Source organism: Notamacropus eugenii, chromosome 4, assembly GCF_028372415.1.
Source record: "Notamacropus eugenii isolate mMacEug1 chromosome 4, mMacEug1.pri_v2, whole genome shotgun sequence".
Lineage (NCBI taxonomy): Eukaryota > Metazoa > Chordata > Mammalia > Diprotodontia > Macropodidae > Notamacropus > Notamacropus eugenii.
The window spans coordinates 433769604-433796036 of record NC_092875.1 but is presented as its reverse complement, the minus strand read 5'-3'; the positions used below and the strand labels follow the sequence as shown (position 1 = coordinate 433796036).

Here is a 26433-nt window from a genome sequence, read left to right as displayed (position 1 = left end):
CAGGGAAACCAATTAGGAGACTGTTATAGTAGTCAGGGTAGAAGTAATGAGGGCCTGAACTGGAGTCATGGCCAAGTGAATGGGGAGAAGGGGAACAATTGGAGAAATTTTGTGTGAATAGATGGGACAGGGTTTGACAAGTGATTGTATCTGAAAGGTGAGAGAGTGACGAACTGAGCTTGGGAACCTGGGTGATTGGAAGGATAGTGTTAACAGAAGTAGAGAAATTAGGAAGTAGGGGAGGGAGATAAGAGTGTAGAAGGAAAGATAAAAACATTTTTGATTATGTTGAATTTGATAAGTTTATGGGACATCAGTGCGAAGAAGTCCAATAGCAGTTGGTAATGTGAATCAGAGAGAGAGAAAGAGAGATTTTTGTTGAATCTATCTACTAAGTGTCTAGTGTGGATATGAATTCAAGTCAGTAAATGTTTGTTAGAGTCAGTCAGTAAACATTTATTAAGTACTGTGCCAGGCACTGTGCTAGATTGTAAATCTTAAAAAGAAAAAGAAGAAAGAAAAACATTCCTACCCTCAAGGAACTTACATTTTACTGTGGACACTGCAGTAAACAGATAAGTAAATTTAACATAATGTGAAGAGGGTGAGAAGACTACGGAAGAGGGATCAGGAGAGACTTGCTGAGAGCTGTACCTGAAGTGAATCTTGTCACAAACTAACACCTCCAAGAAGCACATGTGAAGAGGGAAGTGTGCTGAGAAGTGATGGGAAGAGCCCTAGATCTGGGTTTGAATTCTGCTTCTTCACTTCTCTGTAACTCAGTTTTTGCATCTGTAAAATGAAGGATTTGGATTGCATTGATGCCTAAGATCTTGAAGTCTGTGATTCTTTGATCCTTTTCTCTGGGGTGAAACAGGACTGCAGAAATGATCTTTGGGGAAGTATTGAGCTGAAATTAATAGGAGAGTTTTAGCTATTGGTCACAATAAATAACATTTCTTGGAATATTAGTCAGTGTTGGAAATAAAGAAGGGGGGAAACAAACAAATCCAATGGTGTAGAAGCATATATTCAATCTTTTATCTGGATACAGCTTTTCTCCATGGACATGTTTCTTGTTTGGAAGAACCTTATAGGGGCTGAAGAGTCAAGGGGTCCTTTTTTAAACCTACCTGCTGTCTGGAGGGCCTTCTAGAGCATCTGTTTCTTTTTTCATCTTAATCTCAGACCTCAGTCATTGTGGCCTTTCTACTACATTTGACATTGTAGACCACTCTCTTCTTTTGGATATTCTCTCCATGGCTTACAGAATACTGCTACCTCTTGGTTTGTTTTCTATATGTTTGACTACTCCTTTTCAGTATGTATGTATTGTATGAATGAATGAATGAATAAATTCAATGAAAATTTATTTCTTAAGAACTTGCTTTATGCTAAGCTCGGGGGATATAAATACAAAAGCAGATTGTAGCTACTCTCAAGGAACTTAAATTCTAATGGTAGAATCTGCATGTATAGGAGAATGATGACCAAGGAGGCATATTTTTGTTTGGAAAATAGTGAGTGGAGACACAGGAAACAAGGTTGATAAACGTTTTTCAGGAACAATGCCAGAATTGATTTGATTAGGATTCTAGAACTATAAAATGAAAGGGAGAGGGCTTATGGGTATTGCATGGTGGTTAGGGAATGAAGAGAAGCATGGCTTGAATCAGGCTTAGATGAAGTGGGAGACTTAGGCTAACACTGGTTAGGTCAGCTGGGGCACAGGGTTGGAGTTTGAGGCTTGAAACTCCAGCCAGTCAATCAACATTTATTAAGTACCTGCTACGTTCCAGACGTTGTGTTAAACACTAAGAAGTCAAAGGCAAAAAACAATCCCTGCTGGTAAGAAACCTGAAATATAATGGGGGAGACAACATGCTAACAGCCATATATAAACTAGATTCATACAGGACAAATTGTAGATAATCAACAAAAGGAAGACACTAAGATTAAAGGGTAGCAGGAAAGGCTTTTTTTTGTAGAAAGTGGAATCTTAGCTGTGTCTTGAAGGAAACCAGGGAAGACAGAAGATGGAGTTGAGGAAGAGCGTTTCAGGCATTGGAGACAGCCAGTGAAAATATACAGAACAGGGACATAGGGTCTCTAATGGGAGAAATGAGGCCAGTGAGTGCAGAGGTATAAGGTATAAGAATCCTGGAAAAGTAGGAGGGGAACATAGCCAAGGCAAGACTTTGAATGCCAAACAGATTTCATATGTCATCCTGGATGCAGTAAGGAACCACTGGAATTTATGTGTTTGCCCTTATTTCCTTTGCTAGATTGTAACCTCTTGAACGTTATTTCATCTTTGTAGCTCTAATTCCTAGCACACTGCTATTCCTATTATAGGTACTTCATATGTGTTCATTAAATCGTGGGCACTTCCTTCAATATTATACATTATAACCCATCTATGCTTTTCTGTCCCATGACACTCTTTTTTTAAGGTGTGAAATGAGCTTTTATTCATAAGTTGGGTTTCAAGTGAATGTCAGAATTCTGCATGGACACATTTTCTCAGACAGCTAACCTGAGGCATACATGGGAGCTAAACATTTATGAGAGTTCAGAGTAGTAATTACAGATGTTCTTAATGAGTATTTATAAATTTTTTCTTGAATGTGAAGAAAGTTAATAATTGCATAGTATCAGATGCTCTGTTCTGTGATAAATGTTAAGTAAATGCAGAAAGCTTTTATTTACTTGTTCAGAGTTACCAGTACTGTTGATGCAAAATAAAAACCAGCTTAAACAAAAACAAGAACTCAACTCAGTTAACAAATCAAAGAGTGGAATTGAAATCCAGACTTAACGTGTGTGTGTGTATGCGTATACACATATATATGTATATATACAGATATTATATATTGTGTATATACGCACATATATGTAGAGGGAGAGTGAATGAGAGAGTGCACGTGTGCACTAGTTCCTTGGGCTCCACTTCCTCCACTTTCTTACTCTTGCCATTCTGTTTCTTTCCCATCTTTTGCAATGTAGTTTTGTTGGAGGCCATTTTTTTTTATTGCAGACTTGAAGAACTTTTATACCACAAGCCGTAGTGTGGTTTTGGATAGGAGAGTAGGACAGGGTCAAGATAAAAGGTGACTCTGGAGAGCTGTGGAGAGCCCTGAAGCCACTCAGCCTTGGGCTGGGATGGACAGGACTGGGGTTGGGGTCATGCAGCTCTTGTCCGTGTTCTCTTATACATCTGTGATGGGCACACTAGGCAGCCAACATCCTAGTAGCTTTTCCTGTGTTTTCTTAACAACTTCTAGGTGTCAGAGGAGCGTGAATATTGTCTAGTTATGTGAATGACCCTTCTGTTTTTCTGATCGTACATTTTGCTGTTGATTTTCTTTATTTGTCTTCCTGGTTAGTAATCGCTCATTTGTAATGTGTTCTAGCCTGCGTATGCCTAGAATGCACTCTCCGTTTCCTTTGAGGTGATCCTCAACTTTATTTTATCATAGGTTATAATATTCCATGATTCAGAATATATAGCATCAAGTGGAAAAGTGGTGGTATTGACAAGATGGAATTTTGTTTCAGGGAGAAGCTTAATGTCCTTGAAAGAAAGCTGGATTTTCCCATTCTCCTTCTGTTAAATGGAGTTGAAGATAAGTATTTAAAAATAATGCATTAGGGCAAACTTTAAAATATATAATTTCAAGATGTAAGTTGGTGCCTTTACTTTCTCATCATTGGTTTATTTCAACATTAATCTCATACACAGACTTTTATTATAATATTTCCGTACCACTTTGTTTTTCTTACTATGATGTTTATCTATAGGCTTTCCAATTTTTAAGGCTTTTTTTGGGACCAGAATGACCATAGCTTGTGAGCCTCTGCTACTGGTTGCTTCTGTTTCCCTCATTGCCCACTTCCTGACATATTCGCCTTGGATGTCAATTTCCCTAAGGGCTTGATTTCAAAGCCCTTGATTCACCTTTCCCTACTCTGGACATTTCACTGGCTTTGGTCTCTTGCCTCAAGTGACTTCTGGGAGGAAAAACTGGCCTGAGTTAGATACTAGACTCTTTCAAGAATAATGAAGTGCTACATAGGCACTCTGCTGTCCTCTGTTGCATGGTTAGCCCTGCTTTGTCTTGCTTCAGGTCTTCTGGGTTCCAGTGCTGACCTCCACCTTCTGTGGATCTTCAGGTTCTCTTAAGGCAACTCAGGAGAGAGTATTAGAGACCTCTGAGAATATGGTGCCCTGGAATATCCAGGTCTGAGTGTTGCTGTGTACCAGATTAATCATTGGCCCTCCCAGGGGCTTCATATAAAGTCTCTACCTGGGGCTTTCTGTTCTCTTTGGATGTCTTTTGATCCTCTGTTCTTGCCATTTCAAACAGTGAATCTTCTTGTAAGCTACATGTGAGTCTGGCCTGTAATTGGTACTGTTATGTGACCTGGTTTATTTGCCTGCTTTGGTCCTGGCTTTGCTGTCAATCCCTCTTCCTATTGCATGTGGGATTCTGGTTCCTTTCTTTTGTTTAGTACTGGGGTGACAGAGGTGATTTATTATAGTTTCTCATTGGCTATCTTGTCTGGTGGGAATTTCCAGTGTTTTCTGGAATAGATAAGTGGCAACTGAGTGAGCTGCCTCCTGGTGAGGCAACCATCTTGACTACCTTTTTTATTAAACTTTTAAGGGATCTTATGCTATATAAAAACATATCTAGGATCTATGAAATTCTTTGAAGGAAACTTAAGGATTTAGGTGTACAGAAGATGTTAAAATTATTTTCCTTATGGAAGATTAGAACAGTGGAAGTGAAATATTTAAAGGGAACTTTGGATAGTAAATACCACACACACACACACACACACACACACACACACACACGTATCCTCAAATCTCATTTTGAGTTGATTAGACTGAGGTAAGAGTGAATTTCCAAATTGATGTAAATTGCATAGATAATCTCGAACAAAAATTCAGTTTTCCAGATTGTGACATTAAAATATGATGAATAGTAGACTCATGGCTAGGAGCAGAATACGTCTCAGTAGGACTGGGTTTATCTATGGACTTGATGATAATCTGATCAGAAAGGTTTTAAGCTGAAAAACTGAAGGAGAAGATTCAGTTTTAACGATACAGTTATATCATGGAGGATGCTAAATGTGTGTCATAACCATCAGTGGATACCATTGATTTCTTCTAGTGAGGCACCTCTTTTTTCTTTATCCTGTGTGACTCTTGTCCATGTACTTCCATAAATCCTTAGGAGTTAACCCAGTGCACTGGGAACTGCTTCTAGATCTTTTAGTGTCATCTGTACAGAAGGAAGTTGTCTGACTAAGGAGAGGAAAGCTGAGACAGAGAGAGCTGGAGATGTGTTTCCATATAGCCAGCAAAGAAGGCATGGACATTGTTTAAATCTCTCAACGTGACATGGAGCTGTGGCAGAATAGGATAAAAGTAGTGGAGAGGAAGAACTGAGATGGTGAGATAGAGTTCTAGCCTTGAAACCAAGGATTGGGTTCAAGTCCTATCTCTGATACATACTGGCTCTGTTACCTTGGAAAAGTCACTTAAACTCTCTAGCAAGTCATATAACCTCTCTGTATTCTAGACAACTCTCTAAAACTCTGGTTTGGGGAGATAGTGCCTGCCTACATTGTGTAAAGGTTTTCCTAAATCAAGAACTCCCTATGTAAATAAAAAACAAAGATCCATTCACTAACCGTCCCTATTCCCTATTCAAAAACCAAAGATATATGATTGTTGTTGTTGTTGGGTCATTTTTCAGTTGTGTCTGACTCTTCATGACCCCATTTGGAGTTTCTTGGCAGAGATACTGGAGTGGTTTGCCACTTCCTTCTCCAGCTCATTTACAGATGAGAAAACTGAGGCTTACAGGGTAAATGACTTGCCCAAGGTAACACAGCTAGTAAGTGTCTGAAGTGAGATCTGAACTCATGAAGATGAGTCTTCCTAATTCCAGGTCTGGCACTCTATCCACTAGGCCATGTAGCCGTTCTTTTTGTAGAAAAATATAGCAGCAGTTATGCTATTAGGGAAAAAACAAATCATGATGTCAAGAAAGAGAAATAGGGAAACCATATGATGCTGAAAGATACCATAGAAAACAAAACTGTCTACATTAAACTTACATGTACCAAATAGGACAACATCTAAATTCATAATGGAAACTGAATTGAAAATAATTCTGAATTGTAAGAAGACTAGTAACACTGTTGTAATTATAGGAAACTTTAATGTTTTCATTTCAGAGGAAAGATAAACAGAAGGAGAGGAAAATATAGACTTGAATTAAGTTTTTGAAAGGTTAAATCTGAAAGATTTAAGACATCTTCTGAATGGTAATATTAAAGAATATGCTTATCCAGATTTGCACACTCCTCAATATAATATTGTACCTTTACAAAAATAGACTTCATGATAGGACACAGAAAAAAATTTTTAATGTAAAAAAACTCCCACCAATATTAAGTACATCCATTATGCAATAAAAAGATTACCAGAAATATCTCTTCACAGGAAAATTTGCTATTTCATAAACTCCGAGTCGGAAGAAAAACCTCATCAGTAAGGCCATGAGTATTCAGGGCTAGGGACATTTATACCTTTGTCCAGGACATTTACATTTTGTAAAGGAGGCATAGTAGAGAGGAAAATTTCCTTCTCAGGCATGATCAGCCCAAGTGCTATTCTGGTACCCATAAAATGTAAATATATCTAGAGGGAGGCCTCTAACACTTTGAACACATCCTTTTTAGAGGAACTAGGGATTAATATGGACAAGAATCATATAAGATTAGAGAATAAATAGACTATAATCATACAAGTTAGCAGTATGGTGCCATAGAATGAGTCCTAAATTTGGAGTTATAGAACCTGGGTTTAAATTTAGATCTGCTACTTATTACTTGGGTTACCTTGGAGAAGGAACTTTACTTATCCAGGTGGACTTGAAGGAAGCCAGGCAGAGATGACCAGTAAGAGCATTTCAGTCATGGAGAACTGTCACTGAAAATGCCTGGAGGCAGAAGATGGTGTGCTTTGTCTGAGGAACAGCAAAGAGAACAGTGTCATTGAATTGCAAAGCATTTGAGGGGAGTGTAAGATATAAGAAGACTGGAAAGGTGGGGGGCGGGGGCAAGTGATATAGGGCTTTGAATACCAAACAAAGAAATTTATATTTGATCCTGGAGGTAAAAAAGGAGCCACCAGAGTTTAATGAAAAGGGTATGACATGGTCAAACCTGCTTTTTAGGAAAATCTTTGACAGCTGAATAGAGGGTTTCCTGGAGTGGAAAAAGACTTGATTCAGGAAGACCAACTAGCAGGCTATTGCAATAGTATAGCTATGAGGTGATGAAGGCCTGCACCAGAGAGAGGGGGACATATTTGAGAGATTTTATATAATGGCAGAATCTGCAGGATTTAGTAACAAAATGAATATGAGAGATAAGAATGGGGAGTTAAGGATAATACCTAGGTTGAGAACGTGGATAACTAAAGATAATACTACTCTTTACAAAAAGACAAAAGGGGATGAGGAGGAAGGTTTGGGATGGGGATGATGAATTCAGGGAAGAAATATCTCTAAACATTCTCTGTAAGCCAGATTCTCTGTGTATACTTGATATAGCATTGCCACAACTTCTGTCATTTTGCAATGACATCCTTAATACACTTTAATCAATCTCTTATTCTAATGTCATAAAATCTTTTTGTAACTTTGCTTTAAATAAACAAATAAAACTTTGTTTTATTACCTAAGATGCCTATGGGATAGTTGATGATGATCTAAGATACTGCTTGAATCAGACCAGTTTTTGCTACTCTGAGGGTAGATCAGCCTACTGTCCTATTTATAACCTTGATCTTTTGCAACTCACTGCCTCTTGTAATGTTGATTTACCTCAAGTTGTGTTTTTTGCAGAACTGATTACCAATATGTGGCAGAGTATACTGTTAAGGGGGAAATATATATATATATGTATGTATATATATACACATATGTGTATATATATATGTGCATGTGTTTATAACATGTATGCATATACACATACTCATATACACAACTCTACATACCTATAGGTGGAGAGAGAGAGTTTGTGTAATAAATTGAGTAAGTTGAACTGGTGGCTATTGTGAACAATAATAATAAATCACTGTTAAGAAAAGCATTGCACATCAGCAGTGAATGCACTTTGTTTTAAATTTATAGTGAAATGTTTAGTAGAAAATTCAGGTATAGACTTAAGATGAATTAGTTGTGTTGTAAGGAAGGTTTTTTTTTGTTTGTTTCATTCAGTATTCAGAAGTTTTCTGTATTTTTCCAAGTATAAAACTTTTATTTCACGTACACCAAAGATAGTCTTTATACTCTCTTGACAGTATTATCTCTGCCTATGCAACTTCCCAATAATAAAACCCTAAGAAGAATTTTGTATCCCAAGAGGGGTAACTCTTTTTTTTACTGTTATGAGTCATACAAACCTTTGTACTTGTACTTTGGATTTCTATCTCAGTTGGAGGTTATAATTCCAAATTTACACTTGAGTACAGTAAATGAATTAGAGCTGGTGTCAAGATAGATTTGCCTTCATTTCACAACTCTTTGTCGACTGAACAATAAATCTTTGTTTATTTGTGCCTTCTGAAATCAAAATTGGTGTTGAGTCAGCTGATTGCCCGCAAATCAGACAAAACTGTGTGTAAAAGTGCATGCTATGAATGAAAAGTATTAGATGTGATTTTTTACCATGGATCATTTTCAGGGTGATTGGAGAAAAAATAAAGCTGCACTACACTTTCACATTAATTTTTTATGACTATGGTGCACTTCCCAACCTTATTTCTGTTCCTTATGTGCCCTTTCAATAGTTACTAGACTACTGTTGGATTCAGCAATATCTGTAAATGTATTTTGCACGAGAAGAGAGGGTTTTTTTAAAAATCAAGAATGCAGTCAGGAAATGATAATTTCTTTGCTTTTCAAAAGAAAAAGATCAAAGTCTTAGAAATTTTTAATGGTGTATTTTGCTGATATTTTTATGTGTACCTTTTAATTTCCTTAATTTCTTTATAGCCTTGGATAAAGTAAGTTTGCTTTTAAATATATTGCAGTAGGAATCTTTACAGATTGAATGATAGATTGTTATTAAATTTCTTAGAGGAAGATTTTTCTACCAGGCAACATCTGTACTAGTATATTTATACTTCTGGTGTTACTACAGATGGAAAAAATGGATACTGTGTCTTTAATGGAAAGCAAAAGGTTATCTTTCTCTGGCCTTTGTGTGTATGTGCTGATGTGGATGTAGGCAGCCAGACAGGCAATGTGTGCAAAGAGACTAGGGAACTGGCTGTGGATCGATAGAAGTGGTGTGAAGTGAATTAATGTGAGGCAGGCAGTCTGTCTGTCATAAGGATTGCAGGGAATGTAGGGCAGTGTTGGTCAGTTACTGCAGAGATCTGCTTCCAATAAATTTAAACCTTCTGTCTGAAAATAAAATATAGACACTCAACACATTTAGGCTCCTGTATTGTTAAATTCCAATTTATTCAGGTAAATGTTCACATCAAATTGTTGTCTCTATTGTGCTTTAATTGGACCACTGAAAAACTACAGTCCTGCAAAACAGATGAAAAAAATTACCTTCTATTCTTTAAATTCAGATTTTTCTCAATATTAGTGGAAATCTATATTACTATGAGGATGAGAAACATAATTTCTTTGTTCATGTTTATATATATTCTGCCAACACATTTTCCTCTTTATAAAGCCCTGTCAAGTTATTCCTTGTGGGATAAATAAATTCAAGTCAGTTTTTTGTGACTTTCATCTAGACTTGAAATAAAATGTAAAAATGTAACCAACGTAAAAAATTGTTTCTTATTCCAGTGCCATGCTAAACTATAGCATTTTGATCATAGGTTTATCATATATAATTGGAGTCATTTCAGAACAGAATTGTTGGGTAATTAACATTTAGTGTTACTCAGATTATCAACCATTATAAAGTTAAATATCTACAAAAATAATCTGAAGTCTGAGTATGTTTAAGAGAATTATATTGGGAGTATTTACAGAGAGATATCTTTATCTTATTGAGTTAGTTTTCAGATTTCTTTACCTAAATTTTGACTTTATAAAACCATTTAAAGAAGAAATATTTTAAATATGGTTAGTGTTAATGTATTTCAAATTGACAGTTACATATATTCAAGGACTACTACATATTTCCAGGTTGCTTAAGATCAAAAGTGATCTTTTATATAGAGGATATGTATAAATTGGAGAGTCCTGAGGACTTTCATTACACTTTTCAATTGTTTTCTCTCATCTCTGCTTCTAGTCCCAGCCTGCCTCTTTGGTTCCTATTGCCATATTAGGGTAGATGATCACTGAGGTCCCTTTGCAGCAGGTAGGTGGTGCAATGGATAGAGTACTTGACATGGAGTCAGGAAGACATATCTTTGTGAGTTCAAAACCAGACTGAAGCATTTGCTAGCCGTGTGACCTTGGGCAAGTCACTTAAACTCTGTCTGCCTCGGCTTCCTTTTCTATAAAATGAGCTGGAGAAGGAAATGGCAAACCACTCCAGTATCTATCTCTGCCAAGAAAGCCCCAGTTGGGGTCATGAAGAGTCAGATGCTACTGAAAATGACAACAACAAAGAGGTCCCTTTGGATTCTTAGATAACTGTGTTTTTCCATGGCCCGAGTAATTGTGATCCTTCTCTAGCCCAACTGTTTTCTGCTTGCTGCTTTCCCAAGTTATAAAATTTGACTTAGGAAGTCTTATTGTTTATTGACATAATAACCAACTCATTTCGATTTCTTTGGGAGCAATGGGTCTCTGCAGCTATATGAGATTCACTTCTGTACAGTAATACTTTGTATTATTATGCAGTAATATCCTTCATATAAAGTGTATTTGTATCTGTTGTCTAATAAGTGCCATACATATTCATGTAATTCAAAAGGTAAATAAATACCAAATCAGACTATTGGAAACTTTGTTGTGGAGTTAATGTAGTTAACATTTGTTCATTTCGAATATGAATTTCTCCATCACGGTTGTTTCCTGTCGAGGCCCCCCCTCCCGCCTTGTGTGTCCCAGTGTTGTTTCAAAGCAAATTCCCTTTAAATCCTTATTAGGTTGATTTGTTGTAAGAGAGAATAAGAAGGTATGGAGTGAAGATAATCCTGTGTTCTTTTTCCTGCAAGATATCTGGGATTTTGTTAACCTACAAGGAAGGAAAAATAGTGGCTGCTTAAAACATGAAGGGGGTTCCAGTGAGTCAAAAATCTGTGTTGATTATAGGAAAAAGTAGTGCAGAAAAAAATAGTGGGGTTACAGGATGCTCTGTCCTATATAGCATGCTCTGTGTTACCTTTTATTGGAATCCAAGCAGAGTCAGGCCTAGTTAGTACTGGACAGATGACCATCTGGAAATGTGAAGTGTTCTATAGGATAAGGAGACAGAGCACAGCATAATAGACAGAAGACTGTGCTAGGAAACAAGAAGATCCTGGCTTCAAATCTGGCTTCTGACAGCTGGCTTCCAACCTCATCATTTAACTGAAACTGGTAACTTCAAAGTTAACAGCCTCTTGATTGCCAAATATAATGGCCATTTATCAGTCCTCATCCCTCTTGACTTCTCTGCAGCCTTTGACTCTGTGGATCACCTGTTTTTCCTTGACATTCCCTTCTCTCTAAGTCTGCGTGACACTCCAACCCTTTCTTTGTTCTCCTCCTACTTATCTGACTTCCCCTTCTCAGTCTCCTTTACCGCAGCTTCCTTTAGGTCGCATCTGCTGGATGTGCTTTTGCTACAGGGATCTGTCCTACGCGCTCTTTTTTTCTCATTCTGTCCTGTTTCATTTGGTGATCTCATTGGTTCTCATGTATTCAATTATCATCTCCATGCTATTGCTCCTACAATAGAACACCTAACATTCAGCTATTTATAGTCTTTCAGTCCTTTTTCAATTTGCCTCCTCAAGTTTATTGTCCATTATTCCTTTCCAAACTGTATTGTCCACACAAACTGACTTTCTTATTAGTCCTTGTTCAGAGCATGCCATCTCCAGGCAGGCTTTCCATTCTGCCCAGAATGCCCTGTGTTCTCTCTTCTGTTAGCATCCAGTCTTTCCTACTGGAAGTCTTTCTGGTTCCCTTTAGCTTTTTCCTCCCCCCTGATTAAAATGACATTTTTTTTTATGTTTTGTTTTTGAGTACAATATATACACATTGTTTCTCCTCAGTGAACTATAAGTTCCTAGAGGGCATGGACTTTAAAAAATGGCTTTTATTTAAATCTTGATGATAAATATGTCATTTGAAGAAGCAAAATGTTTTATCTGCATTAAAGAACTGGCAGAAAATTAGATTTGACTTTTAACTTAGAGCTCTTCCAGTATACTGTTCTTTTATTCTCAATAATAATGCTAATTCTATTTTTACCTTCTCTTGCATGTTTCTGCTTAATCTTTCCTTATCCTTTTCTTATATTTTAGAGGTGAAGGTAACATGATTTGAATATTTCCCCTCCCAAATTAAAATTATTACTTGTTTATTTAACTTGGTTTTATAAATTATTGAAGCTAGAATGTTATCAGTTCTTAGTGCTAGAGCTCTCAGTACCATATATCTTGCCTGCTACATTTCTCCCTATGCCAAATGAGTCATATACAGAATACAAGAAACAGAAGTAGAAAATCATCAAGATGTTTACAGAAAATTGGCTACTATATGATTTTTATTCTGTGACAGAGAGCAATATCTGCTCCTCAAATCAGAAATAACATTTTTAAGAGTGGTATAGTTTAGAAGTCTTTATTCATAGGATTCTAGATCATGACTTCAAAAGTAAAGTGGACTTATTATTAAAATTTGATTATAAATATATTTAATTATATGTACCGTACATTTTCAGATTGATAATTGGAGATGCAAATCTGAGGTTTGATTATTGTCCCATATCCTGTGAATGATACCTAAAGACACTGAAATTAGTGTCATTTGGTGGCTTACTGATCAGGAAGGCCATTGGGCCTCCTAATTTCTGAACAGAGTAAATGTGTGTGTGTGTGTGTGTGTGTATACATCCATATCTCTCTCTTTCTCTCTCTCTCTCTCTATATATAGATATAGATATAGATATGGATAGATGTAAAATCTATTTGGAAAATGAAATTTGCTTTATTATAAGCATTATTATAAAGTATTGTGTCCTGGCCTCAGATTCAGAGTGACCTCAGGTCAAGTAACACCTCTGACAAAAATTGCTTTTGTTACTGTGGGCAAATCTCGTATTCTTATAGTGAAGTAGCACCTTTCTGAGACTCTGAGCTCCTTACCCAGATAAAATCATAGCTAGGGACCACTGCTCCCAACCTCAGTAGACAAGTAATCCCACCTTTAAAAATCAAGTTGGAACAAAAGACAACAGATATATTTACTATAGATGTGTTGGCAGACTAACCAAGGCCAAGAATATAGGTCATTACTTTAAAAATAAAGTGTTAAAATTGAAAATAGTAAACAATTCTAGAAAACAAAACTAATTATCATTCTTTTATATGTAGAGGATGGGGAACAGTGGCAATCATAACTGCTTTTGTGGCACAAATTTGGTTGTGGGTAAAGCAGTAAAGAATGAAGAAACAAGGAGAAAGAATGACTAAATGTAGGGTGTCACATAAATGTGTGAAAGGGAGGGAATTGTGACTTACCTTCTTTACTCAGTCCTCCCTGGAGGCAACAAGGTGCCTCAGTGGATAGAGTCAAGAAGACCTGAGTTCAGAATGGCCCCAAACACTTAGCTGTGTGATCCTGGGCAAATCATTTAACCTCTCTTTGCCGTAATTCACTGGAGAAGAAAATTGCAAATCACTCCAGTATCTTTGCCAAGAAAACCCAGTGAGCAGTGTGGTCCAAAGGGTCATGAAGAGTGGAACATAACTAAAATGACTGAGCACATCCTCTCTGGTTCTGTAAGCAGTAAGAGGGAGAGAGGCCAGTGTGTTGTAATGAGTTGTCTGGCCACAGAACCTTTTGATGTTTTACATAATGAGAATGGTTTGGCCAAACGATTGGCACTTCACATATCCTGGTTATACTCAGATAGTTATACTGAGTATATCAGCACAGACTGGGCCTTGATTGTGACATGATAGCAGTTTATTAAATTTAGCTTTTAATGTGCGACATTCTCTACAGTGGATTTTCTAGACCATGTCCATTCCTTCTCCTTAAGCCTCAAAGCTTCTTACCTTCTTCCTCCTGCTTTACTATGAAGTATTAAGATTATCAGGTATATCTGATACGTGACATTCTTTGTGGACCCATGTCCTCCTTTTCTGAAATGTTTACCCACAGATACTCCCTCCCCTTTAGTGAGAAGAGTATTAGGACATTTGCCCAGAGATGATGTCTTCCCAAAATAGATAGGTGGTACATTTATTATGTGCTTACTATGTGCTCGACATTGTGCTAAGTGACAAGAATACAAATCCAGCAAACAAGACAGTCCTTTTCTTGAGGGAACTTATGTTCTAGTGGGAAAAGACAACGCATAAAGCAAAATTGGAAAGAGGGTGGGGGTTTTAGTGGTTTTTCCTGTGTTCTCAAAGACGATCCTGACACCAGGGAGATGATGAAATGACTTGCAATTAACTTTGATTTGAATGAGGGAGGGTTGTGCAAGGTCACCAGCCTCACTTTTTCCTCCAGAGCCATCTGGGTCCAATGACCAGATGTTGATCAGGAAGACTAGAGATGGCTCAGGATGCAGTGGGAGACCATGGCCCTTTTAAGCTAAGGTCTTTTCAGGTTCTCACTTTGAGTGAAGTAAATCTCATTCAGTGAATAGGCCTCTTTAAGAAGTGAGTCACGGGGTGACCCCTTTAATTAAAAAAAAAAATCAAACTTGGAAGGGAAGACTCTCAAGGTTGCTAGCCAAAAGAGAAACAGTTACTGTTTACATTTACTCTGAGCCAGGAGGACCCAAAAAATTAAATGGTGCTTGAGTAGGGACCTATTGTCGAATCCATGAGATCCAGAGTGAACTGGGTTTAAGGCTTGGTCTTTGAGAAAGAAATGTAACCAGTGTAAACCCCAAATAAATTAGGTAGCTTTTGACCATCAAAATTTACCATCCTTTAAAGGGTAGAACACCCTCAGGAGAATAGAGGAGGGCACAGGAGGGAGAAGAGAGGATGGGATGAACTGAGTTGCCCAATTGGAACTGGCTAGTGATCCCCATTTAGGTAGTCTGGATTGCTCCTGGGCTATCTCAAGTTGTCCTGATCTGTATCTGGCCACTGAACCCAGATGGCTCTGGAGAAGAAAGTGAGACTGGTGACTTTGCACAGCCCTTCCTCACTCAAATCAAAGTCAGTTGCAAGTCATGTCATCATCTCCCTGATGTCATGGTCCTCTTCCAGAATAAAGGCAGAGGTAAGGGATATTATTAATACTGGCTAACATTTATATAGCACTTAATATGTGCCAGGGCAGGTGATAACTATTGAGTGGAGGGCTTGTTCCTGGGCAAAGATAAGGGTAAAGCTCCTCTTTCAGTGATATACAGTGGTTCTTGAGGTGGAGCCAAGTTTTCAACATGGAAAAGTTGGGGTGAAGGCTGAAGTGGTGGTGGCAAGGATTTGAGCTCATGGCTAAGAAATGAGGCTAAAACTTGGCCCTTATTAAAATAAATTCATCTGTAAAAACCTTGGGTAGTTCCTTGGGCAGGGTCCAGATTTCCAGTGGGGTAGAACTTGAGATGAAGGCTGAGTTGAAGTGGCATGGTTCGACTTTGGAGTGTAGGAATAAATGTCCAAAACACCAAATGAAGCCTCTTTTCCCCCTCCCTGCCTCCTTCCCTCCCTCCCTCCTTCCTTCCATGCCTGCCTCCCTCCCTCCCTCCCTCCCTCCCTCCCTTCCTTCCTTCCTTCCTTCCTTCCTTCCTTCCTTCCTTCCTTCCTTCCTTCCTTCCTTCCTTCCTTCCTTCCTTCCTTCCTTCCACCTCTGCTTAAATATGTGTCTAGTGAAAGTACAGTTATTTTCATTAGTGATTCATTTCACTTCTACAAGATGTCAAGTAAACTCCTTGTTTTTTGGTATATTATTCTAATTTCAGTTGATTCTCATAAATGAGAAGTGGTATTACTCTATTCTGATTAACTTATTTTGCATGTGAAAGGCTTTTTCCTTGATTCCTTGCAATATTTAATTTTTAACATTGTAGTTTTCACATTTTTCACAACTTATTTTTTTTGTTTTTTAAAAATTCTAAATAGGATCAATAAAAAATAATACAGAATCAATTTAATCTTCTGAACTGAATTTTCTGTAGACATTTCAACCTTGATGTCACAAAACAAAAATGAATCCTTCCCCTCCGCCTGCCTCTTTTCAACTTCCCTACTTCTATTGAGGCCTCTGCTATGTTCTCGTCACTAAGTACTATAATCTTAGACTCTTCCTTATCAACATGCAAATTTAATCTATTGCCAAAAAATATCATACCCACTCAACATCTCTCATGTCTATCTTCTCTCCATGAACAGGGATAGCATATTAGTTTAACCCTTTATCATTTCTCAACTGTAAAACAACTTTTAAATAAACTAAACTTTGAGCCTTTGTCCCTCACTGTTCTATAGAGTTTCTTGATTTAGTCTTTGCTGCCTTCTTTTAATGTTTCTTAAACAAATTTTTCTTAAGTATGACATTCTGACTTTTCCGTTGTTTTTCTGCAATACCCAGAATTCTTTAATTATCTCCTTATAGCCTAGCTTTAAATGAAATGTACTTGGTTTGTAGAAGTCTCATATATTCTTCCAATCATGTTGTTTTTCCATTTTGTTCAAATAATTTGAAATGATGTGAATGATGGGGTATATATTTATTCTTTCCATCTCTAACAATCTAAATCTATTAATATATGAAGTGAAAGCCGTTAAGAATCAAACAAAAAATAAATTATAAGTAGGCTAGCAAGAAAGTTACATGTAAGACATAGTGTTTCAAGTTCTAAGCCAAAAGCTTTTGTGATTCTGGGCTTATTTGTACCTTACATTCTTTCCCAGCTTATGTGTAAGTTAAGGAAGTTTTGGATGGTAGTTTAGAAAAAGGGAACTGTCCTTTTGGGATTTGCATCTTTTTATGTGATTCCTTTAAACTTAAACTAATTTGCAATCCCATATACCCTTTTCTTTATACTTAAGATGGAGTATTGGTATGCCTTATTAACTCATAGTGACTTAGTAACTTTATAACCCTAAGTGCTGAGAAAAGGGTTAAATGAAATCAAACTTTAAGAATTCAGTGATCCTAAAGTGCTGTCACCTCCTCAAACTCCAGTAAGCTTCATTATCACTTCCAGGATCAAATACAAAATCTTGTTTGGTGTTCAAAGACCCTTTTGAGGGGGTGTGTGTATGTGATTTTTTTTTTTATTGATCGGTTGATGTGTCAGGAAACACTGACCTTCTTAACTTAACCTCCTTCCTTTTCCAATTTTCTTAACATCTTGCCCACACTCCACTCCACCTGTCCTTTGTGATCTAGTGACACTTGCCTCCTTACTGTTCCATGAACAAAATACTCCATGCTGCTCCAGATATTTACTCTGGCTGTCCCTCATATCTAGAATGCTCTCCCTTTTACTTCCTGGCTTCTCTGGCCTCCTTCAAGTCCCAACCAAAATCTCATCTTTTACAAGAAGCCTTTCCCGGTCCATCATAATTCTATTACCTCCCGTCTTTTAATTACTGTATAGTTTGTACCTCTTTGTTTGCATGTCATCTCTCCCATTTGATCATCAGTTCCTTGAGGGCAGGGACTATCTTGTGCCTCTCTCTCTGTATTGCCAGTGCTTAGCATAGTGCCTGGAATACAGTAGGCCCCTGATGACTAACGGTTAAGTAAAATAAAAGTTCAAATCCACTGGATCCACTAATTTACAGTGACAGAATTAGTGATAGGCTGAGGGAAAGGTTTGATTTGGACAAAACTTATCTTTAGTACTCCATTCCATTTCCTTTGGGCCTAGTCGGCCCTGTAGTAGTTCTTCTGTCTCTGTCACTTTTAGGTACCTCTACCTTATCAAATTGTCAAATGAGATGTTTGTAAAGCACCTAGCACAGTGACTGGCATATAGTAAGTTCTTAATAAATACTTGTTTCTCCCCTCCCCTTCATTCTTAATGCCTTGCTGATGATTAAAAACTTGCTTTTATGAAAAGACCTGACACTAATTTCTGTAGTAAAGTATAAATGACTGAAAATATCTTAAAGTATTACTCTTCTCAGGAATATATTTTTCTGGGAATTAAAACTTTAAATAAAGGAATAAAGCTTAAGTAGTGAAATTCTAAGCATCAGCTTTGAAAAATTGAATCTTTCTCCATACTATCACTGAAATCACATGACATAAAGCTTTGTACTAATTAATTCTTCCTTGACAACTACATCATTTTAAGATAGGTAAATGAGGTTAGGACTTGGTCATATAGTTGAATGAGTGAAGGGGCAACTTTGGCCTTTTAAATAGTCAGAAAAAGAAATGCCTTTCTTTTATAGGTATTATCCTAATGAAACTGGATGGTAAACTGATTTAGTAGTGAGATTTGTAGAATTGGGATTAGACTGGCTTTGTAACCTTGGCTCCCAAGAATACTGAATAAGGCCCATTCAAGGGCTTCAGGAAATATTATGTCTGCATTCTGAAATAAATTTTCAACTTCTTGATTCCTTTAGTATTCCCCAGTTGTTTTAGGGGTGCATGGAGTGTTCAAGGAGTAGTAGCACCTCTGATGTGCAGACTTGCTGAGCCCCTTTCAGGGCTGCTCGTCCATCTTTGGTGTTCACCTGGCACTCTGCTCTCACCTGTGGCTTCAAGAAGCTGTAGCATGCACAAGGGTAGTCCCTCAGTAAAACCATCTTGGCAGATGGATCTAAATCAGGCTGAGGGTAACAAATGGGCCTCAGATCTTTCAGTGAGTTAGGGGTATGTCTACTCCAAGCATGTGAAAAGCTTCCCTAGCAGAATGAGTGGATGAGAACAGGAGGCTGAAGCAGATGCTGCAGAGCACTTAGAACTTGGCCAGAGACCAGGAAGCCAAGATGATGACCTTGGTCACTGTATCCTGGGCTGTGCCAGTTTTCTTGACTTTTTTCTTCCTACAGGATTTCAGTTACTCTGGAAGAGAGTAAGTCTGATGATTTAGTGCAACTCTGCCTCACTTCATTCCAGTTTATGCACAGGTCAAGACATTACCACAATGTCATTACTCCTCTTCAAGAGTAAAGAATGAACAACAACAACAGTTGCTTAAAGAGCTTTAGATCTTTTTCTGTTAAACTTTTCAGTCAGTGCGCATTTATTAAGCTCCTACTATGTGCCAGTCACTGTCTTGGTAAAATACAGTATTTGTTCTCAAGGAGCTCACAGTCTGATGGGGAAAACAACATTCAAACAACTATGTACAAACAAGCTAAGTGATAAACTGGAAACCATCAACAGAGGGCTGGCGTTGTAATGAACAGAGATCGAGAAAGGCTTTCTGTACAAGGGTGATAAAGGGGCCGCTCTGCTAGAGAAAGTGGGATGGAATGGGTTCAGTTGGATGTACCGAAACACCTTTGCTTTTGGCAAGGAGAAGGGCCACTTCATTATTGGAGACATTGGTGAAGAAGGAAAGAGTAGCAGAAGATAGATGAGTGGTGTGAGATGAGGAGAGTAAAGGGAGCTGTCTTATCACTATGTCACTTATTTGTACTAAAGTTCTTGTTATTGCTTTTATTAGTTAAATTGTTATGAATCTGATTTTTGAACTTATATTTTAATGAATTACCATTAATTTAAAAAATCCTATGGCTTGATATGGACATAACTTATTATCTAGTACAAATTTGTGATTTTGGGGGAAGAAGGACAGAGACATGGTAAGATAAGGGAACATGCTCTCTAAAATTTTTTCCAAACCTGACATTCATTTAAAAGCATGAGGATTTATCTCATGCTACTGCACTCAGAAATAATGAAGGAAATTAAACCAATCATTCCCACTCTAACTAATGTAACTAACAAGATTCTCATGCCCCAGTGTCTTTATAATGTCAGAATGTCTCTGTGAGTTTTAGAAACAAAAATATAAAATAGTTGTGAAAAGTCTTTAATTAATTTGTAAGGAATTAAATGCTTGTACCCATTGGAAAAAATGAGAATTTTCTCCTTTGATTTGTTGATTATTATTTGAATCAGATACTCATTTTTCTTTGGAGGAACTGAACAGGCTGTCTTCATTTGGGCATCCATCTTGGTCAAAAATATCCTTGTGCTCCTCACTTTCCCCTAGTCTTTGTCTAAACGTGTAGAAGATTGTACCCCAGCCTGGTGGGGGTTGATAGTTGTAGTGGTGTTTTGAGTATGTTCCTTATTTGTATGTGTACTCCCTGATAGAATGTCAGGTCCTTGAGGATGGGGGCATTTTCAATTTTGTCTTTGTATCCACAGTGCTAGTTAGGTCTGACAGTCAATATATATTTATCAAGCCAGGGCCCCTAAGTGCCGGGGATACAAATAAAAACACAGATAGTCCCTGCCTTTAAGAAGCTTATTGTCTAATATGGGAAGACAGCACGTAAAAGAAAGCTGAGAAGCTGGGTTTGAAGGGAAGAGGCATTCAGTGAAGGGACATGATGGAGTGTTCCACAGAAGTCCAAAAGCTGTTGGCAAGTGGGGAGAGCAGCTTAGCTTAGTGAGCCACCTCTTTATTTACAAAGCAGCTCTGGAGCCCGTAGCCCTGCCTTCTGGTGAAAGGATCCAGTTAAAGGGACTGAGGATTGAGTTGAGCCTCAGTTTCCTCATCTGTAAAACTGACACAATAATACTTTATCTTCCCATTCTTTTATAATGCTCAACTCTAGCAGAAATTAGTTCAGTCTTCTTAAAATGTACATATGCATACATAACAGCTAATTTATTGGCTTGTGTATCTTTGAATGAATATTAATATTCCTTTCTGATAGTTTGATTGCTGTAAACAAATTCACATTACTTGGAATTTTCCCCCTACCATTCTTCTTCCATTTTATTAAACTCAGTTTTTATTATTTCATTTATTTAGCTGGAGTGACAGCAGAATCCATTCAGACTGCAACTGCCAGTCCAGATGCCTTGGGGGCTGAAACTAAAGTCCAGGAAGAAGAGCATGATCTTGTGGATGATGACATCACAGCAGGTATTTGTGACAATGATATAATTTTTATCAAAATATGTGTAATTCTTTTTCAAAAAATAATCTGGTTATAGTCCAGAATGAGAGGAATTATAATTTTGTAAGTAAGAGCTTATCTAATTCTCTTGTGTAATGATGTACACGGGAGAATACAAGGTGAGTCAATTAGATGATTAGATATTTAGCATTGGCACTTTGGGACCCTAGAAGAATAGAGTAAGGGTGGAATAAGCAATTTCTTTCAAAATTCAACAAGTTAGACAAGGTAAACATACAGTCAGTTCCAGTTTAGTAAAATGTCATTATAAACACAAGTAAATTAATCTCCCATAATTATCTCAATGAACTGTGAGGCACCTTCTGACTCTAAAATGTTATGAGAGTGTGTGTGTGTGTATGTGTGCACGTGTGTGTGTGCGCATGCGCATGCGTGTGCGCACGCACATTTATCTCCCTTTGACATAGAAACCTAAAGATACTTTTGTTGAGATAGCATTCTAGTAAATTTCTACTATGCATAGCAGAAGACTATATTTATGAATGCAGAAAAAGGGATTATGTTGATGCATTTTCAGAGTGGTTGATGGTAAGTAGGAAAAATAATAAGTGATCTAGTCCTATTTGGGAGTAAATGGATTTTCATTGTGTTTCACATTTGTATCTCCTCTACCTTCTTCCATCCCTCCCAGCCTCTTGCCAGTCACCTTTTTCTTACTTCGCTATTCACTTTGTAGGCATTAGGTGTTTCATGAGAGGCATCTTAGATATAAAGCCTGTAGGAAGACTTCAAACGATAGTGGAATTGTAAGAATTTGAGATTCGTTTGGGTAAGGAAGAATGAAGAACACCCATTTTTATTTATTTATTTATTTTTAGTTTTCAACATTCATTTCCACAAAATTTTGAGTTCCAAATTTTCTCCCTATCTTTCCCTTCCCCCCACCGCAAGTGGTTGTTTTTCCAGTGAGATATTTCACATTGTTTTTCATTTTTTCGTTCTTTTGGTTTTGTTTTGTAATTTCTTGGTTTCTCATAAAGTCATTAGTTTCCCTCTGCTCCATTCTAATTTTTAAATAAATATTTTCTTCAGTGAGCTTTTGAACCTCCTTTTCCATTTGGCTAATTCCAATTTTTAGGGCATTCTTCTCCTCATTGGCTTTTTGGACTTCTTTTGCCATTTGGATTAGTCTATTTTTAAAGGCATTTTTTTCTTCAACATTTTTGGGGGTCTCCTTTAGCAAGCTATTGACTTGCTTTTCATGATTTTCTTGCATTGCTCTCATTTCTCTTCCCAATTTTTCCTCCACCTCTCTTATTTGATCTTCAAAATCCTTTTTGAGCTCTTCCATGGCCTGAGATTGTTGCATATTTATTTTGGAGGTTTTGGATGTAGAAGCCTTGACTTTGATGTCTTCTTCTGGTGGTATGCTTTGTTCTTCCTCATCCAAAAAGATGGAAGAAAATACTTGTTCACCACCTGCTGTAATCTTATTTTTTTTCCCTTTTTTGGGCATTTTCCCAGCCAGTTATTTGACTTTTGAGTCATTTGTCAAGTAGAGGGTATGCTCTAGGGACCTGTAAGTTCTCAGTTCCTCCAAGGTGGCACAGTCAAGGGCCTGCACTCTGGTCTGGGAGCAACTACAAGGTTTTCTGCCCAAGATCTGTAAGTAGAATTTACTCTCCAGAGGCTCCCACCACACCAGTACTCCTCCTCACCCCAGGACCACTGCTCAGAACTGAGACTCAGATTGGCTCTCAAATCCCCCAGGGTCTTCAGGCCGAAGGCTCCAAAAATGGATGCTGCTGCTGCAGTGGCTGCCCCCACCCCGGGGCCAGGGCCAGGGCCAGACCCTGCTCCCTTCTCACCCAGGTGAAAGAGCTTTCTCACTGACCTGGCATTTGTGGGTTGAGAAATCTGGGAACCAAAGCTGCTACCCATGATTCTGCCCCCTGAAGCGTGCTCCAGTCCTGTCCCTGCCATGCAGCATGGCCAAGACTGGGCTGCGCTCCTCTCTGAACCCAGTGTTGATAGACCTTTCCAGTTGGTCTTCCAGGCTATCTTGGGCCGGAAATCTCCTTCACTTTGTTGTTTTGTGGCTTCTGCTGCTCTAGAATTTGTTTAGAGTCATTTTTTTTTTTTTACAGATATTTTATGGGCTGTGGGGGTAGAGCTAGAGCTGGTCCTCCATCCTACTTCACCATCTTGAGTCTGTCCCCCAAGAACACTCATTTTTAAACAAGTGTAATAGAATTGATTGTGGCTTAGTAGAAGATAGCACAGATAGTGAATTTGTAATTAGTTGATAGCCATTAAAGTCTTATTTTCTAAAGGTCAATGGGAGAGTTAGATATATTTGAAATAGTGATATGGAAGATGAGGTTGGTGCTATGAGACCATGTGGAGAAGTCAATATGAAGTTATAATGTAAGTTATCATTCAGTTGTTTCAGTCATGTCAAACTCTTTATGACCCCATTTGAGGTTTTTTTGATAAAGATACTGGAGTTGTGGTGAGGCAGAACCAAGATGGCTGAGTAAAAGCACGGACTTTGTGAGCTCTCCCCGAAATCCCTCCATATCCCAGTAAAAATGACTCTAAACAAATTCTAGTGCTACAGAACCCCCAAAATGACAGAGTGAAAACAAATCCTGAGCCAAAACAACCTCGAAAGTCGACAAAAAGAGTCTTTTGTACTGGGCAGGGAGTGGAGCGCAGTCTGGCATGGGCCGCACTGGCACAGATGGGCCAGAGCTGGCCTTGCAGGACTAAATTGTTGGCAACTGTGGCAGTTTCCAGACTTTTCAACCCACAAATGCCAAAAAGGTCAGTGGGAAAACTCTGTGGGATGTGAGTGAAAGAGGAGCTTCTGGTCTGGCCAGGTCCCACCCTAGCTGCAGGTTGGTGGCATTGGTGGCTATGGCAGGTGGCTGTAGCAGCAGCAACAGCAGCAAAGGCTGCTTCTGGAGCTCTGGGCCCATAGATGGTGGGGGATCAAGTGCCTGATACAAAATCCCTGAAGTCTGGGACAGTACATCCAGCCCCATCCCCAGTGGAAGCAGAATACTACTTTGACAAAAGAGAAAGTCAAGAGGAGTAAACATCATAAAAGAATTCAAACTATAGAACCAAAAGAATTAAAAAGTAGAAGACAGTGTAAAATAGCTAATTAGAAAAACCACTGACCTGGAAAATAGATCCAGGAGAGATAATTTAAAAATTCTTGGACTGCCTGAAAGATATGATCAAAAAAAGAGCCTAGTAATTATCAAGGAAAACTACCCTGATATTCTAGATCCAGAGGGTAAAATAGAAATGGAAGGAATCCACCAAACACCTCTGTAAAGAGTACCTAAAAGAAAAACTAGGAATATTGTAGCCAAATTCTAGAGCTTCCAGGTCAAGGAGAAAGAAACAATTTGTGTATTGTAGAAATACAATCAGGATAACACAAGATCTAGCAGCTTCTACCTTAAGGGATTGAAGAGCTAGGAATATGATATTGCAGAGATCAGAAGAGCTGAGATTAAAACCATGAATCACCTACCCAGCAAAACTGAGTATAATCCTTCAGGGAAAAATTGGATATTCAAAGAAATAGAGGACTTTCAAGCATTCTTGACGAAAAGACCAGAGCTGAATAGAAAATTTGACTTTCAAATACAAGAATCAGGAGAAACATGAAAAGGTAAACAGGAAAGAGAAATCCTGAGGCACTTATTAAATTTGAACTGTTGATATTCCTACGTGGAAAGGTGATATTTGTAGTCATGAGACCTTTTGCAGTATTAGGGTAGTTGGAGGAGACAGACAGACAGATAGGTAGAGGGCAGAAGGTGAGTTGAATATGAAGGGGTAATTTTAAGAAAATTAAGGGGTGAGTTAGGAATATTTTGAGAGAAGGAGAAAGGGGGAAATAGAATGGGATAAATTATCTCACATCAAAGAGGTCAGAAAAAGATTGCACAGTGGAGGGGAAAGAGGGCAGGTAAAAAGGAATGAGTGAACCTTGCTTTCACTGGATTTGACTTAATGAGAGAATAACAAAGACATTCAATTGGGTATCTTACCCTACAGGAAAGTAGCGGGGAAGGGAATGGGGGTGTGTATGATAGAAGGGAGGGCACATTGGGGGAGGGGGTAGTTAGAAGCAACACTTTAGAAAAGGAACAGGGTCAAAGGAGAAAATAGATTAAGTGGGAGGCAGGATAGGATGGAGGGAAATAGTTAGTCTTTCACAACATAACTGTTATGGAGGTACTTTGAATAACTACACATGAATAGCCTATATTGAATTGCTTGTCTTCTCAATTGGGGTGGGTAGGGAGGGAAAAAAAGGAGAGAATTTAGAACTCAAAGTTTTAAAAACAAATGTTTAAAAAAATTGTTTTTACATGCAACTGGGAAATAAGATATACAGGCAGTATAGAAATCTATCTTGTCCTTCAAAAGAGTAAAGGGGATGGGAATAAGAGGGGGCGATGATGAAAGGGTGATCAGAATGCATGCTTTCTCAAGGTGGGGGGAGGGGAAAGATGGGGAGAAAATTTGTAACTCAAAATCTTGTGAAAGTGAGTGTTGAAAACTAAAATAAATTTAAATCTTAAAAATATAAAATAAAGCAAAATCATAATTCTGGGAAAACAAAGATACTTGAGTGGTTTGCCATTTCCTTCTCCTCATTTTACAGATGAGGAACTGAAGGAAATAGGGTTAAGTGACTGTTTGTCTGAGGCCAGATTTGAACTCAGGAAGATGAGTCTCCCTGTTCTATCTGTTGCATCACCTATCTGCAATATAATAGTGTCGGTACCATATTGGAAAGACATACACACATATACAATATGTACTGGAGAAAGAAACTGTGAGACTTGATGCATGTCTTTCACTTCTCTTCATTCTGATTATAAAAGGTTACTTTGGGTGATGATATATAGCTCCTATGGGATTGAAGTGTTGAGTAGCCAAAAAAAAGTGCTTACTTGTATGCTTGGTATTGTTATGACACTGGGGGCAAAAAGAAAATTGAACAAACAGTCCCTAGCCTCAAGTAGCCACAAACCAAATGGAGATTATTGTCATTTTTAAGATTTAAGAACATTCTCCTTTATGAATTGGCAGAGTTGAAATTGCGTTTGAAAGTAAAATTATGATCTAAGTAATTCATTGTGTAATTAGCT

At 37.9% G+C, this 26433-nt stretch overlaps 1 protein-coding gene across 4 annotated transcripts in view; it reads left to right on the top strand.

Annotated features, from left to right (window-relative positions):
* WDR7 (WD repeat domain 7) overlaps positions 1–26433 on the top strand; it is a 462625-nt gene that overhangs the window by 152736 nt on the left and 283456 nt on the right. For all 4 annotated transcript variants that reach the window (XM_072605972.1, XM_072605969.1, XM_072605971.1 and 1 more), the window contains one exon: positions 21145–21258. In XM_072605972.1, coding sequence (XP_072462073.1) covers positions 21145–21258 — 114 coding nt within the window. The remainder of the gene's footprint in view (positions 1–21144; positions 21259–26433) is intronic.